The 15,538-nt window shown below is 47.3% G+C and overlaps 1 protein-coding gene across 1 annotated transcript in view; it reads right to left on the minus strand.

Moving 5' to 3' along the window:
- MDGA2 (MAM domain containing glycosylphosphatidylinositol anchor 2) overlaps positions 1–15,538 on the minus strand; it is a 222,688-nt gene that overhangs the window by 127,486 nt on the left and 79,664 nt on the right. The window contains exon 2 of the mRNA XM_085060885.1: positions 12,048–12,187. Within this exon, the coding sequence (XP_084917011.1) occupies positions 12,048–12,187 (140 nt within the window). The remainder of the gene's footprint in view (positions 1–12,047; positions 12,188–15,538) is intronic.

Raw genomic sequence — 15,538 nt, forward strand, 5'->3', positions numbered from 1 at the left:
TAAAAATGTGTTCCTGTCAGGAAACTCAAAGGCTGCAGTCTAAACAGAGAGGGGAAAATGCCTTAAACAGGGATTTTTTCCCATTTTAAATTCACTCCTCCAAGCACAATCGTGGTTCAAAGTGACAAACCCCAGCAGTTAAAATCGAGGCTTTTTTTTTGTTTTCCTTTTAAAACAACAATTTCAGGTGTTATTTCTGCTTCTCCTTCTCTCCATCTCCACCCTTTTCGCTTCCCCTGGAAGACTCTTGGGAAAAACAGGGAAGCAACTTCACAGAGAGTTCCCAAAACGCTGTCAGAGATGACAACAACTCAACTGAGCAGCAAGCAGGGAAATGTTTCTCCTCTAATCTTTCACAAATAAAAATGCTGACTACATTTCCCATCACAACCATTAGGGGAGAGATTTTGGGGCAGGCAGGAAGATTTTGGGTGCAGAAGTGTCACAAATAAAGGAACCCAGATAAAAAACCCCAAACAAATGAAACAAAACAAACCAACCATTCCTCAAAAAAACCCCAGTTTGTTTTTCAGAAGATTCCTGTCCCTCATAAATTCAAAGAACTATTAAGGTTGGAAAAAGCCAACAAGACCATGAAATCCAACATGGCACTGCCAAGGCCACCACTGCCCCATGTCCCCAAGTGCCACATCCACAGGGATTTTCAATCTCTCCGGGAATGAGGACTCCACCCTGTACCTGTGCAAGGCTGGAGAACCCTTTTAGGGGAAATATTTTCCCAAAATCCAAATCTAAAACTCACTGAATCATTGAGGCTGGAAAATCCCTCAAAGGTCACACTGAGTCCAAGCTGTGCCCAATGCCCACCTTGTCCCCAGCCCAGAGGTCTGAGTGCCACAGCCAGGAATTCCTGGGACACCTGCAGGGATGAGCACTGCAAACCTCCCTGGGCTCTTCCAAATCCTAAATCCCAATGATCCAAACCCTAAATCCCAATGATCCAAACAATGAATCTCCCAGTGACACAAACCCTAAATCTCCAAATGATCGAAACACTCAATCCCAGTGATCCAAACCCTATTTCTGCCAGTGACCCAAACCCTAAATCTCCCAGTGATCCAAACCCTATTTCTCCCAGTGATCCAAACCCTAAATCTCCGAGTGATCCAAACCCTAAATGTCCCAATGATCCAAACCCTCAATCCCCCAGTGATCCAAACCCTAAATCCCAATGATGCAAACCCTCAACTCCATGAACCTAACCCTAAATCTCCGAGCGAATCAATCCCTAAATCTCCTAGTGATCCAATCCCTAAATTTCTCAATGATCCAAACCCTAAATCCCAATGATCCAAACCCTCAACTCAATGAACCAAACCCTAAATCTCTCAGTGATCCAAACCCTAAATCTCCCAATGATCCCACTCAGCCACGCTATATCTCCCTCCCCCGGGATCCCAATTCCACCCGCCGCTCCCCCTGATCCCAAAGCGGCAGTGACAGTCTGAGCTGCCCCTGGGTTCAGCCGTGGTGACAAAGCAAGGAGCTGACATTTGATTTCCCCTGCAAGGTGGGAGAACAGGGAAGGGGGGAGCAGGGAGAAAAGGGAAAAGGTTGGGAATCTTGATGAGAGGGAGTTGGCAGCTCAGCTGGGCTGGCAGCTTGGGAGGAAAGGAATCAGCGCTAAAGGCCAGGCAGGAGCAGCAGCTGCTGAGAACGAGGCACAGATCCTGCAAAAAACCTCCTGACGGCTGAAAAAATGAGATATTCTGCAGAAAATATTCCTTAGGAAAGCAGGAATCTGAGGAATGACTGGAAAAGGGTTTTTTGGTTGGGGTTTTTCCTAAAACGACCTTTTTACCTCTCGAATTACAACAGAAAATTGGAGTGGGTGAGTGATGGGCACAAAGTATTAACAACTGCGATGACACAAAATTCAGGGATCCAAACACATCCCAAAAAGGAGATTATTATTCCTTTGTGGGAATTAAATCCATTCATACCTTCTCATCCCAGGCATTGGATGCAACCTTTCCATGGGGCAATTCCAAAATATTGGGCTGAACACATCCTGCCTGCACACTCCATGTGCTCCAGACAGGGCAAGAGATCAGTCAGGATGGAAATTCCTACAATTCTGACTCAATATTTCCATGTTTTTTCTTCAGTGTGCACCGATTTTCCCTTTGTTCCCAAAGATGAATTGGCAAAGTCTCCTTCAGGCAGGAAAATGCCTCCAAAAAAAAAATGTTAAACAACACTGGAAAAGGATCAAATCTCTCCTGCCCAGAGCTTGGCACGTCTTAAAACGACTCTGGCGATTCCTTTGTTCGGGGAAAAGGAGCTGGAAAGGTGTTTGCATCCCACTGACTGCGATTCCAGCTCGCTTTCCAATTCCTCACGGAGCAAAACTCGGCAAACTCCAGCGATCCCAAATAGCATCATTCATGTCTTGTTGAGCTCTCCTGGCACACCTTTCAATGACTCCCACGAGTGCCAAGGAACAGAATCTGGGAACGAGTCCCACTTTTCAAGGGAATTGCAAAGAGATATTTAGGGGGGAAGAAAAGGGAGGATGGTTTGGTTTGCAGCGTGAAATGAAACCAGGATGGAGGGCTGGGATGGAGGGATTGGAAAGGTGGGGATAAGGAATCAGCACAGTGGGAAGCAACAATGGGCTGAGGTGATTTCTGAGGGAAAAGGAAGGGCAGAGAGGTAAAAATTGGACAAAACAGCACAGGGAAAATGAGTTACAGTCAAGGATTCAGCATTCCCTGAGGGACAGGAGGGACAGGAATGGCTTCAAACTGCCAGAGGGCAGGGAGAGATGGGAGATTGGGAATTGGGAATTCCTGGCTGGGATGGAATTCCCAGAGAAGCTGTGGCTGCTCCTGGATCCCTGGCAGTGTCCAAGGCCAGGTTGGACATTGGGGTTGGAGCAGCCTGGGACAGTGGGAGGTGTCCCTGCCATGGCTGGGGTGGCACTGGGTGGGATTTGAGGTCTCTTCCCACCCAAACCATTCCATGATATCACAAGAGCTGAAGGCTCTTCCCAACTACACCATTCCAACCCAAACCATCCCAAGATTCCACAGCAGTTGTAGATCTTCCCAATCACACCATTTGAAGCCAAATCATACCAAGATTCCACAACAGCTGAAGGCTCTTCCCACCTGTGCCATTCCAACCCAAACCATTCCAAGATTCTACAGCATTTGAAGCTCTTCCCAACTACGTCATTCCAACCCAAACCATTCCAAGATTCTACAGCATTTGAAGGTCTTCCCAACTACATCATTCCAACCTAAACAATTCCAAGATTCTATAACACTTAAAGGCTTTTCCCACCTACATCATTCCAACCCAAACCATTCCAAGATTCCACAGCACTTGGAAGTTCTTCCCAACAACTCCATTCCAACCCAAACCACTCCAATTCCCACGGTTCCTGAATTCTCCAAACCTAAAGGATTCTTTCATTTTTATTGTGATTTCACTTCCTTGGGCTCGCGTGCAAATTCCCTGGATTTTGCCAGAGATTTCTCCTTAATGATGTATTTACCTAGTTAGCATAATTGCCTGCAATTATGTAATTAGTGTTCATATGTGTAATCATTGGAACATGGAATTATCCCTAATTACGCCATTAAAGGCTGCGAGTCATAAATATCTTTATCATTTTTGATTGATAGACATATGGGGAGGGGGGAGAAAAAAAAAATCTCACTCGTTATTTTTATCTCCTTGGATCACGAAATCCGCAGGAGGATGAGGATTCAGCCCAGAATGGCGCTGGAATTATTTATATAATTAATATTATTTCTATAATTTATGTTGTTTCTCAAAATTGGAGCAAGGTTGTTCCTTTGCAAGAGGATGAGAAAAAAATGACTCCAAAATGAGGAGGCAAATTAAGGGAAGAGTCACCAAAAGTGCAGCAAGATTTTTCTGTGAGAAGAAATTCAGAATGATCTTGAAACGTTTAGTTGTTTCATGTCTAACATCCACTTGATTTTAGGGAAAAAAAAATGATACAGAAATAGAGAGAACAGAGAAAAACACCACAGAAATCATTCTGATGGAGATGCTGTCAAACCCTAAAAAAGGATTTTCAAACTCCCTGAAGTTTTAGCCCCTCTGAGACATCCTGATTGATCAGAAATGTCAATATTTTACTTTTATTTGGTTTTATTTCAGCATCTCTGCTGGGGCCCTGTAGAACAGCACCAGAATAAACATCTGGCCCAAAATCATTGAATTGGGACAGCAAAAATTGGGGCTTTTTTGAATTGCTTTGGGCTGGGAAGGCAAACATTGACCCCCTGATGAAATATTTTAATTTATTTCAAGTTCAATAAATACTTTCATTTATTTCAAGTTCAACTTTTGCTCTTCAAGCTCAGGGCTTTTCAGTTTTTTCCTGACATGAAGATAAGTTTAAAAAAAAAAAAAAAGCCAAAAAAAAATTAATTAAAAATCAAGTGGCTGAGCTGCCTCAAAAATCTTGGAGGATTCGAGGGGGAGCCTTAAAAAAGCAACATTTGGGAATAAATCTCAATTGGGAATATAAATCCTGCTGGATATGGATTTTCCAGCCTGATAAACTCAACCTGAGCATCCAAGTGCTCAGGTGAACGGCAGCTAAATCCACCTGGAGCTTCCCAAAGCAGCCATTCCCGGCTGGCTGAGGAGGAAGGAGAGTTGTGTCCATGAGAAGATATTATCCATAGAAATGGCAGCATGGAGATTCAAACATTCCAGGAAGATCCTGAGTTATCCCATCCCAGCAGGAACATCCCAGTTTGTCCAAACTCTCTCCCCGTCAGACATGTTGGATGGATGAGGTTATGGGAGCAGAATTTCTTCCCTTAAAATTTAAAAGCAGTAAACTCCAGAGCCTTAGGCGTTCATGGGATCCCAGAATTCCGGGATGGATTGGGTTGGGAGGGACTTTAGGGATCACCCAGTGCCACCCCAGCCATGGCAGGGACACCTCCCACTGTCCCAGGCTGCTCCAACCCCAATGTCCAGCCTGGCCTTGGACACTGCCAGGGATCCAGGGGCAGCCACAGAATCTCTGGGAATTCCATCCCAGCCAGCAATTCCCAATTCCCAATCTCCCATCTCTCCCTGCCCTCTGGCACTGGGAAGCCATTCCCTGTGTCCTGTCCCTCCAGCCCTTGTCCCCAGTCCCTCTGCAGCTCTCCTGGAGCTCCTTCAGGCCCTGGCAGGAGCTCTGAGCTCTCCCTGGATCCTTCCCTTCTCCAGGGGAACATTCCCAGCTCTCCCAGCCTGCAGCAGCTCCATGGATTCCTCTGGACTCTCCAGCAGCTCCACATCCTCCTGCTGCTGGACTCAGAGCTGAAAGCAGCTCCTCAGGATTCTCCAGGAGAAAATGCCTTCCACTCCATCCCCACCAACGGGAATGATTCCCGATTATCCTCCAGCAAAAGCCTCTCCAGCATTTCCTCAGGAGCTCTCATCCCAAAGCCACCAGCACTTCTCCTCCAGCCCTGCCTGATCTGCATAAGCTGCTGGTTTCCCTGGATACCAAATTATCCTTTTACTCATCAAATCCATCCCTTCCCTGCAAGACCTCCCAGCAGCAGCCCTTGTTCCAGAACCACCCACCTCCCTGTGCCTGGCAGAGCAGAGCTCTCCATGCTCCTGGAAAAGCAGCTCCTGATCCGTTATCCCAGAGCTCCTTTTCCAGCCTTTTCCAAGCCCATCAGAACCAGGGAAATCAAAGCACAACGAGGAAAACAAAAGACTGGAGGGGAGAAAAGAGGTGCAAAACATTCCGAGGACAAGTGGCTGTATTTCTGTAAAACTGGAATTTTTCCCTGTTCTCCTCATAGTGATGGGAGAGTCCTGCTCTGTGGGCACTGGGAATTTTCCCTAAGGGATTTCTGGTGGATTTGAAGCTGCCCAAGTGTCACCACAGAACTGTTCTGGTGCCAATCCCCAAGCTGGATGTCATTTCCAGCTCCATGTGATTCCCTCCAGGCTGATCCCAACGATTGCTGAGGCTTTAACAAGTCTGGCCTCAATAATCCCAGCTGAGGGAGTGGGAATTTGGGATTGAAACTCAAATTCTAACCCAAATTTGGGATTGAAACCCAAACTTCCCTTGGCCTGATGCTACTTTTTTCTGGATTTAACCCAACCTCTTGCCCTCAGCACTTCTTTTTAGAAACCTGCAAACGCATTCCTTGTGGAGAGACAGAGGCCACCTGGAGCCAGGAAAACAGGCAGGAGCTGCTCAGATTATTCAGGATAAAACAATTTAGGAGTTTAATTGCTTTTATCAGCTCACAAACCACTGGAATCATGGAATGGTTTGGGATATTAAAGATCATCCTGTGGCCAGGGACACCTTCCACTGTCCCAGGCTGCTCCAATCCCAATGTCCAGCCTGGCCTTGGACACTGCCAGGGATCCAGGGGCACCACAGCTTCTCTGGGAATTCCATCCCAGCCAGGAATTCCCAATTCCCAATATTCCACCCAAACCTATTCCCTGCCAGTTTAAAACCATTCCCTGTTATCCTGTCACTCACAAACTCCTTGGAAAGCACTGAGGTCTCCCCGTGAGCAGCACAGGTAACTGTGACACATTCTAAAAACCCCTTAATTACCGAAAATGCATCCCCTAATTACTCCCTGTGATTAGTGGAGCTTCCTCCAACGCTGCACAACAGGATCCTGCCTTCCCCTTTTAAGGAAAGGAAAAGGAAAGAGGAAAGGAAAGAGGAAAGGAAAGGAAAGGAAAGGAAAGGAAAGGAAAGGAAAGGAAAGGAAAGGAAAGGAAAGGAAAGGAAAGGAAAGGAAAGGAAAGGAAAGGAAAGGAAAGGAAAGGAAAGGAAAGGAAAGGAAAGGAAAGGAAAGGAAAGGAAAGGAAAGGAAAGGAAAGGAAAGGAAAGGAAAGGAAAGGAAAGGAAAGGAAAGGAAAGGAAAGGAAAGGAAAGGAAAGGGAAAGGAAAGGGAAAAGGAAAGGAAAAAGGAAAGGAAAGGAAAGGAAAAAGGAAAGGAAAAAGGAAAGGAAAGGAAAGGAAAGGAAAGGAAAGGAAAGGAAAGGAAAGGAAAGGAAAGGAAAGGAAAAGGAAAGGAAAGGAAAGGAAAGGAAAGGAAAGGAAAGGAAAAAGGAAAGGAAAGGAAAGAAGGAAAGAAGGGAAAGGGAAAGGGGAAGGAAAGGAAAGGAAAGGAAAGGAAAGGAAAGGAAAGGAAAGGAAAGGAAAGGAAAGGAAAGGAAAGGAAAGGAAAGGAAAGGAAGGAAAGGAAAGGAAAAAAAAAGGAAAGGAAAGGAAAGGAAAGGAAAGGAAAGGAAAGGAAAGGAAAGGAAAGGAAAGGAAAGGAAAGGAAAGGAAAGGAAAGGAAAGGAAAGGAAAGGAAAGGAAAGGAAAGGAAAGGAAAGGAAAGGAAAGGAAAGGAAAGGAAAGGAAAGGAAAGGAAAGGAAAGGAAAGGAAAGGAAAGGAAAGGAAAGGAAAGGAAAGGAAAGGAAAAGGAAAAGGAAAAGGAAAAGGAAAAGGAATTCCTTTCAGAAAGGAAAAACTCCCATTCCCTGATACTCCATCCATGAGAACAGAAAAAGCAGCATTTCCCCCCAAAAAACCACACAACAACAACAAAAAAAACCATTCTGTTCTCTTTGATCAGCTGCAAGTGGGACATGAAAGGCTCCTTTGTGGCGAAGGGGTTGCCACGATTTTTATTTTAATTGATAAGAATCCTTATCAAGTGCTGATGCAGCCCAGCCAAGGGGGTGTGGGAGGAGAGTCCCTCCCAGGGGAGCAGCTGTTTTCCCACCCCACTCCACAATTCCTTGGAGCAGTAATTGGAGCCTTGTTAGGAAAAATTGATGCTGATTCCATCTGACACTCCTCAGTTCACGGGAAGACTTTACAAATGTTCACTGAACACCTGACAAAATCCAGCCTGACTCATGCCTAAATTAGCCTGGATTTTATGCTGGGGAAAAAAAAAAACCCTTTCCTAAATGTTTGACTCAATAAAGCTCCCATTTAGCACGGAAAAAGAAAATGTTGCCATCCTCCTCCAGCGTGGAAAGAAATGTGTGATTAAGCTTTACATGACGTTTCTGCTGCTCTGAGGAGTTCATTTGATGTTTTCTCCCTCATGTGCAGCACCTGAATTCCCACCTCTGCAGAGCTCACTGCCAGCCTGCCCTGCTCTGGCTGACAGCAGGGATTAGCAGAATTGTGACAAAAATCCGGGAAAGGAATCACAGAATCCCCAGGGAGGGACAGCATGGAGCGAGGAACTCCTGGAGCTGCACAAGGAGCTTTGGGAATGAGCCACTGGTGCCTCTGAGCACATCCTGAGCTCTGATCCCACCCAACCCTTCCCATCACAATCATGGAGTTGTTAAGGTTGGAACAGCCTTCCAAGATTATTAATTCCAAGAGAAGGATCCAGGGAGAGCTCAGAGCTCCTGCCAGGGCCTGAAGGAGCTCCAGGAGAGCTGCAGAGGGACTGGGGACAAGGGCTGGAGGGACAGGAGACAGGGAATGGCTTCCCACTGCCAGAGGGCAGGGAGAGATGGGAGATTGGGAATTGGGAATTGCTGGCTGGGATGGAATTCCCAGAGAAGCTGTGGCTGCCCCTGGATCCCTGGCAGTGTCCAAGGCCAGGCTGGACATTGGGGTTGGAGCAGCCTGGGACAGTGGAAGGTGTCCCTGCCATGGCTGGGGTGGCACTGGGTGGCATTTAAAATTCCTTCCCACTGGAACCATTCCAGGATCCCATGAATTCCATATTTTTATATATATTTATATACAGACATGAGCTTCAAGCCTCCTTCCAACCCCAACCATCCCCTGCTCCGTGGCACTTGGGTCACCCCATCTGGCCACAGGAATTCCCAGCAGGCAGGATGTGTTTTTCCAGGCCCACATCCCCCCTGGAGCAGCATTCCTCCCTGCTCTGCTCCGGCTGCACAATCCCAGGAAGCAGTTGGGATCTCCTGGCAGCTCCAGGGGCAGCAGCTCCTGCTGGCTCAGTGGCATCAGCACAGCACCCAGCTCCTCCAGGTGGGAACAAAACACAGCCAGACAGAGGCAGGGAGGAATTCTGGGGCTCCTCAAAGCAGATCCTCCCCTGCTCTGCTTCCCAGGAAAACCACGGATCCGCCACACTCCTCACACCCCTCCAGCACTGAGCACACTCCTGGATTTTTCCTGGAGAAAAGGATGTGGCCTGATGGCAGCAGCGCCTGGGAGAACGGTGGCAGGAGGATGTGAGGAGGTGGAATCTCGTTAAGAGGTGTTGCAACCTCAAAATAGGCAAAATCCCGGAGCGTGAGGCTTCCAGATGGTTGGGATGACGTGTGGAAGTGGCAGCTGCTGCTTCCCGACCCCGGGGAGGGGACAGGGGACAATTGGGGGGTGGCAGCAGCTGGCAGAGGGCACTGGGCCACCCATGAGCACAGGGAGGGACTGGGGGAGCACTCAGGTGTTGTTCTCTGGCAGCTCCACACGTTTTCCTGCTTGGAATGTGTCATTCCCACCGGGATAACGTCAGCCGAGGTGACATGGGGAAAAATCACACCCAGAGCATGGAAACTCCAAGGAGGGGCAGGTTGGGCTGCAAATGAGGTTTTTATGGACTCATGGAATCATTCTGGATGGAAAAGCCATCCAAGATTGACTCCAGCCACTCCCAGCACTGCCAAGGCCACCACTGATCCATGTCCCCAAGTGCCACATCCACAGGGCTTTAAATCCCTCCAGGGATGTGGAATCCACCACTGCCCCAGGACAACCTTTTCCATGAAGAAATTGTTCCTCATCTCCAACCTAAACCTCGCCCAGCACAACTTGATGACATTTCCCATTGTCCTGTCACTTGTTACTCGGGGGAAAAAAAGCCTGGATACAATTCCCGTCAGGAATTTCTCATTTATCTTTCAATGGCCAACCAGGAACACAAAATCCCAGCCAATCCCTGATCATCAGGTGCTTCTTTCTCTGCTCCCCACAATCCAAATGTCATTCCTCACTTTATTCAAAAATCAAACAAACCTCTCCTGACAGCAGCAATTTATAGGGGGAAAAAAAAGGGTTGCATTCACCTCACCCGAGTGGGGATAAAGCCTTTTAAAAATTCCATTCAGGAAAATGATTTCTATGGCAACTAATGGTGCATTCCAGAGCTGAGTGTGAGAAGATGGGAAATCGGGAATAATGAACGATAATCACGTGGAAAAGCTCAAAATCCCTCCATGGGTGACAAGCAGACATTCAAGGATGTTTTGGGGTGCTCAGATTTATATTTTATCACGAGTGAGGTAAATTTTGGGGATTAACAGAGCAATTATTCGTAATTCTCCTCCCTTCCAATAATTCCTACATCCTATTATTCTTCCCAAAACCCTCATTGATACTGAGAAGACTCCAAGAAAACGCAGAGCAGAAATTCCAGAAAATTTCAATCAGTTTGCAATTGAAAAGTGTAACCACCTTTCTGAGCACAGGAATTCCCCTGCCTGGAAACAATCCCAGGGCCAAATTTGGGGCATGTGGTGGGAAGGCAGCAAAGAGAGCTGAAAAAACGGGAAGATTTGATAAATCCAAAGATTTGTGTTCAAAGGGAAGCTCCCCCTGAGCGGAGTCACTGCGAGGATGACTTGGAGCAGATCAGAGACATCCCCGAGTCATCACATCCCAAAGAACGACACCCATTGATCCCAAAGTTAAAAGGATAAATGCTGGAAAGACAAAAAAGGGATAAATGTGTGCTTTGGTAAAGCAGAAAAGAGGAGTGACAGGAGAGAAGGGGGAAAAAATGGAAATATTCATTGATTTCTCCTCCTCTCCCAGACCCACCACAGGAAGCCTCGAATCCCACAGGTTAGAAATCCTTGGGAATGTTCAAGGCTTGCAGCAGCCTGGGACAATGGAGGGTGTCCCTGCCATGGCTGGGGTGGCACTGGTTGACCTTTAAGCTCCTTTCCAACCCAAACCATTCCATGATTCTGTGATTTTATAAATTCCCATTCTGGGATTGTTTAATTTTTCCAGCAGTTAAAACAAAAAGAGTTTCAACACCAAGAATTATTGGAAACTTTGAGAAACCTGGAAGTGTAAAAGCATCCTTGGAATACACAATTCCATATTGTATAACTTTGCTCCCCAGCATCTGACCAAACAGCAGCTGGAAAACAATTTCCATACAATTTTAAACCCAGATATGAGAACATCCTGTGGAAAAATCAGGGAAAAATTGGAATGCTGGAAACACCAGCCCTAAACCAGTGCAGAATAAACTCCCACTTCTTTAGTTTTAAATCTGCTCCTTAAATTGGAAACAATCATGGAACAAACAGCAAAAAATCAGCAATCCTCCTTCCTGGAGAAGGCCCCCAGTGAATTCTCCCAGGGAATTCCCTTCTCCCAGCTCCTGCCTGCACTTCCAAGAGCAAAGGGTTTAATTCACCACCTTGGGAAGAAAATCCCTGCTGATTATCCTGATTAAAAACTGATTAACGAGGTACCCTGGCCCAAGGGTGGGGATGAGGACACACCAGGGAGGTGCAGCATGGGCTGTCAACCTTCTCAAACTTGATAAAACAGGGTCAGAGCTGGAAAAAGCTGATTTATTCCTGGTGGATTTTGGTTTATCCAGCTGCAGTGCTGGGGGTTCCATGCTATCCCAGATCCAGGTGCACAGGGAGACCTTCCCAAGCTCCTGCTCCAGCTGTCCCCTCTTCCAGAGCTCCAGCTGAATTTCTGAGGACAAATCCCCTTGGATGTGAAGATCCCAGTTAACAGCACAACTCTGGGGTTTTTTTGCTCAACAATTGCCATCTCCATACTTGTTTTCCTTCTCTTCCACCACCAACCTCCACGGATCTCCAACACACCAGGACCCAGCTTTAAAGCACAATATTGCTGATTTTAGCACCATATTTTAAATAAAAACCTCATCAACATTCCTGTTGTTGACATTCTTTCTGGAACACCCAATATCCACCCAACAACTGGGATGGATCCCACTAACTGGATCCTGCTGGGACCCAGCTTGTAGAGGGTCTGAGGGGACAAAAGGTGGGGTGGGCAGGGACTCACCTGGGGCCGGGGGTGGCCGGTGACCAGGCAGGTGAGCTCCAGGGTCTCTCCCTCGCGGATGGTGTAGACCCTCTCGGAGTAGCGCTCCTCCTCGATGTTGCAGGCCAGGCCTGAGTGCACGATCCGCACCGTGGGAGGGGCTGCAGGCCAGGAGAGAAACGGGATCAGAATCACAGGGATCACGGGATTACAGGATGTTCTCAGTGGGAAAAAACCCACAAGGATCAAATTCACGTTTTAATAGAATCAAACCCGAGCTTGGTGTTCTCAGCTCCATGATCAAACCAGCTGAGTCCATCCCAGACCACCTCAACTCCTGAGTGGGGTGAGCTACAAGGCCAGGAGAGAAATGGGATCAGAATCACATGGATCACAGGATTACGGGATGTTCTCAGTTGGAAAAAATCCACAAGGATCGAGTTCAAGTCTTAAGGGAATCGAACTCAACCTCAGCATTCTCAACTCCATGATCAAACCAAACCCATCCCAGACCACTCCACCACTGGAGATGGCCCCAGGTGAAGGTGCTGCAAGCCAGGAGAGAAACGGGATCAGAATCACAGGGATCACGGGATTACGGGATGTTCTCAGTGGGAAAAAACCCACAAAGATCAAATTCACGTTTTAATGGAATTGAACCCGAGCTCGGTGTTCTCAACTCCATGATCCAACCAGCTGAGTCCATCCCAGACCACCCCAGCTCCTGAGTGGAGGTGCTATAAGGCCAGGAGAGAAACGGGATCAGAATCACATGGATCACGGGATTACAGGATGTTCTGAGTTGCAAAAAACCCACAAGGATCACGTTCAAGTCTTAAGGGAATCGAACTCAACCTTGGCATTCTCAACTCCATGATCAAACCAAACCCATCCCAGACCACTCCACCCCTGGAGACAGCCCTGAGTAGGGTGGGCTACAAGGCCAGGAGAGAAACGGGATGAGAATCACATGGATCATGGAATTAGGGAATGTTCTGAGTTGGAAAAAGCCCACAAGGACTGAATCCAACTCTTAAGGGAATCAAACTCAACCTCAGCATTCTCAGCTCCCTGTTCCAACTAATCCATCCCATCCCATCCCAGGCCCCTCCACCCCTGGAACCAGCACTGAGTATCTCCCCCACCCAGATACTCCTTGTTTACTCAGCACTTACTCACTCAGCACAAGAGATTTCCATGGTTTTTATTAATCCCTGGCAATCCCCTGAGCAAAACCTTCACCACCCCCCGCCTGCATTCCAATTTTTTTGTTTCCATTCCCGAAATGAACTCCGCGTTATTGTTTTTATTCTATATCTTCCTAAATGCATTATCACACTCGTTATGCAAATGAAAAAGACTTAATTAAAGCAGGAAAATTAAGCAGGAGAAACAGCGGCGCTGATGCTGCTTCCTTTCCAAATCCCGTTGCTGTCAGCGGGATCAGGATTTGGAGCAGGAGTGAAGGTCAGGAGGAACCTTGCTTTAATTTCCTTGTAGGTACAACCTGTAGGACAGGAATTACTCGGCTTTACGCGTTGTAAGTGTAAGGAAACCGCGAGATTGCTGTTCATACACCTGCAGAAATCCCAGCTCCGCTCCCACAAGTCCCCAAAGCTCATTCCCAGCTCCAGGATTTAGTTTCTGAACTGTGACATTCACAACTGTGATCATTTCCAGGGAGCCAATCGATAGGAGAAGGGAGCTGATTTACAGTCCCAAATAAAATCACAGAAACTAAAGAGCTCAGGGGATAAAATGGAATTCTGTGGATTTCCACGATTTCTGTCCATCCATGTGATGCCATCGAGCTCCCAGCCCCGTTCCCCAAGGAGGAACCTCAAGACTTCTCCCCAAACTGCTTCCAACAGGTGGATTCCCTTCCCAAGGCTGCTTTTCCAGGTCCCTGTGCTGAACATCACACCAATCCTGCTTCTCTGATCACTTTACAATTCCTCTGCTAAGATCCACATGGAATTCCTGGGATGGGAATGCAGGGCTCTGGCATCCCTGCAGATCCCTCCTCATCACAGCATTCCTGGTCCTACCCACACACAGCTCCCATTGTGAGATCCTGATCCAAATGCCTGGCATTGATAGAAACCTGCCAAGAATTCCAATTCCAAGCCTGGCTCTCCACAGCCTGGGAAAAATGAGACTCGAGGCAAGGAGGCAGAAGAGGTAGAGGAGGAAGAAGGAATGGAAGTTTCCTCCATAGAAACACGGAATGGTTTGGGTTGGAAGGACCTTAAATCCCATCCCATTGCAACTTGACCCCTTCCACTGTCCCAGGCTGCTCCAACCCCAATGTCCAGCCTGGCCTTGGACACTGCCAGGGATCCAGGGGCACCACAGCTTCTCTGGGAATTCCATCCCAGCCAGGAATTTCTAATTCCCAACCTCCCATCCAACCCCACACTCAGTTTGAAGCCATCTCTCCAGCAAGCTCTGCTCTTCCAACCACCACATCCAGAGTTCCAAATCTCCAACAGTTTTCCCTCTCCACTGTTTCCCAGAAGGTTTAGCAAAGACCAGCACATCCCTGCTCCAGTTGCTTTTGAGCCAAAATTCCTCCCAAGTTTCAGTTATTCCAATGCAATGATGGACTAAAGGTGCTTGGAGCAGCCTGGCACAGTGGAAGGTGTCCCTGCATGGCAGGGGTGGCACTGGGTGGGATTTAAGGTCCCTTCCCACCCAAACCATTCTGGGATTCCATCATTCCCCTGTCCAACAGATGCAGGCAGCTCTTTCCAAGAAGTTCCTGTCACTCCTGGAAGGACAGGAATGTCCTTGTTAGCAGTCAGGGCCACGTGTCCCACTCTGACCTGAACAGAATTAATTCCTGATTATGATTATTTTTCCAAGTAGAACAGCAGCACTAATGCTTCTGGTTTTCCCCTGGAATTCCTAGGAATGCTGCTCCCCCTCCACACTCCTCAACACCCCAGGACATGGAATGTGCTCCTTGTTCTGCCATGGCTGGTCACTGACAGAGCTCTGAGCCACCACTGGGACTTCAGTCATCTCCCACACCACAGATTCCAAAACATGGGAATGCTGGAACAGAGCCAGGGAGCAGAAAGGTAAAAGAGGGTTCAGCACAGCTCATCAAACTTGGGATCAGATTGGAGGAGGCAGCGACATTGCTCCAACATCCTTTAAAATCCATATTCCATTAATATTACATTTTTATTCATATCCTATTCATCTAGCTCCAAATTACAGCTGAAGTGTCCTTCATTTTCGTGTCTGTGCCACTCTTCTGTATCCATTAAATTTGGGAAGGAACAGAAAAGGAAAAACACCCCCCTGGGTGTTATTATCTCCAAGGAAAACACTGCTTGAAGAGGAGATCAAACCAATCAAGGAAAATAACAAATATTCTCCTTCCTTTAAGTGAAAAATCTTATGGTTCAGAAGACATCCCGTAATTATGAAATGTCACCTCCCTCTTTTCCTGCAGGAATATTCATTCCAGCTCTTTCTGAAAGCTGCCTCCAGGGATTTCAGAC

Source organism: Lichenostomus cassidix, chromosome 5 (genome assembly GCF_008360975.1).
Source record: "Lichenostomus cassidix isolate B80296 chromosome 5, HeHo_3.0, whole genome shotgun sequence".
NCBI lineage: Eukaryota > Metazoa > Chordata > Aves > Passeriformes > Meliphagidae > Lichenostomus > Lichenostomus cassidix.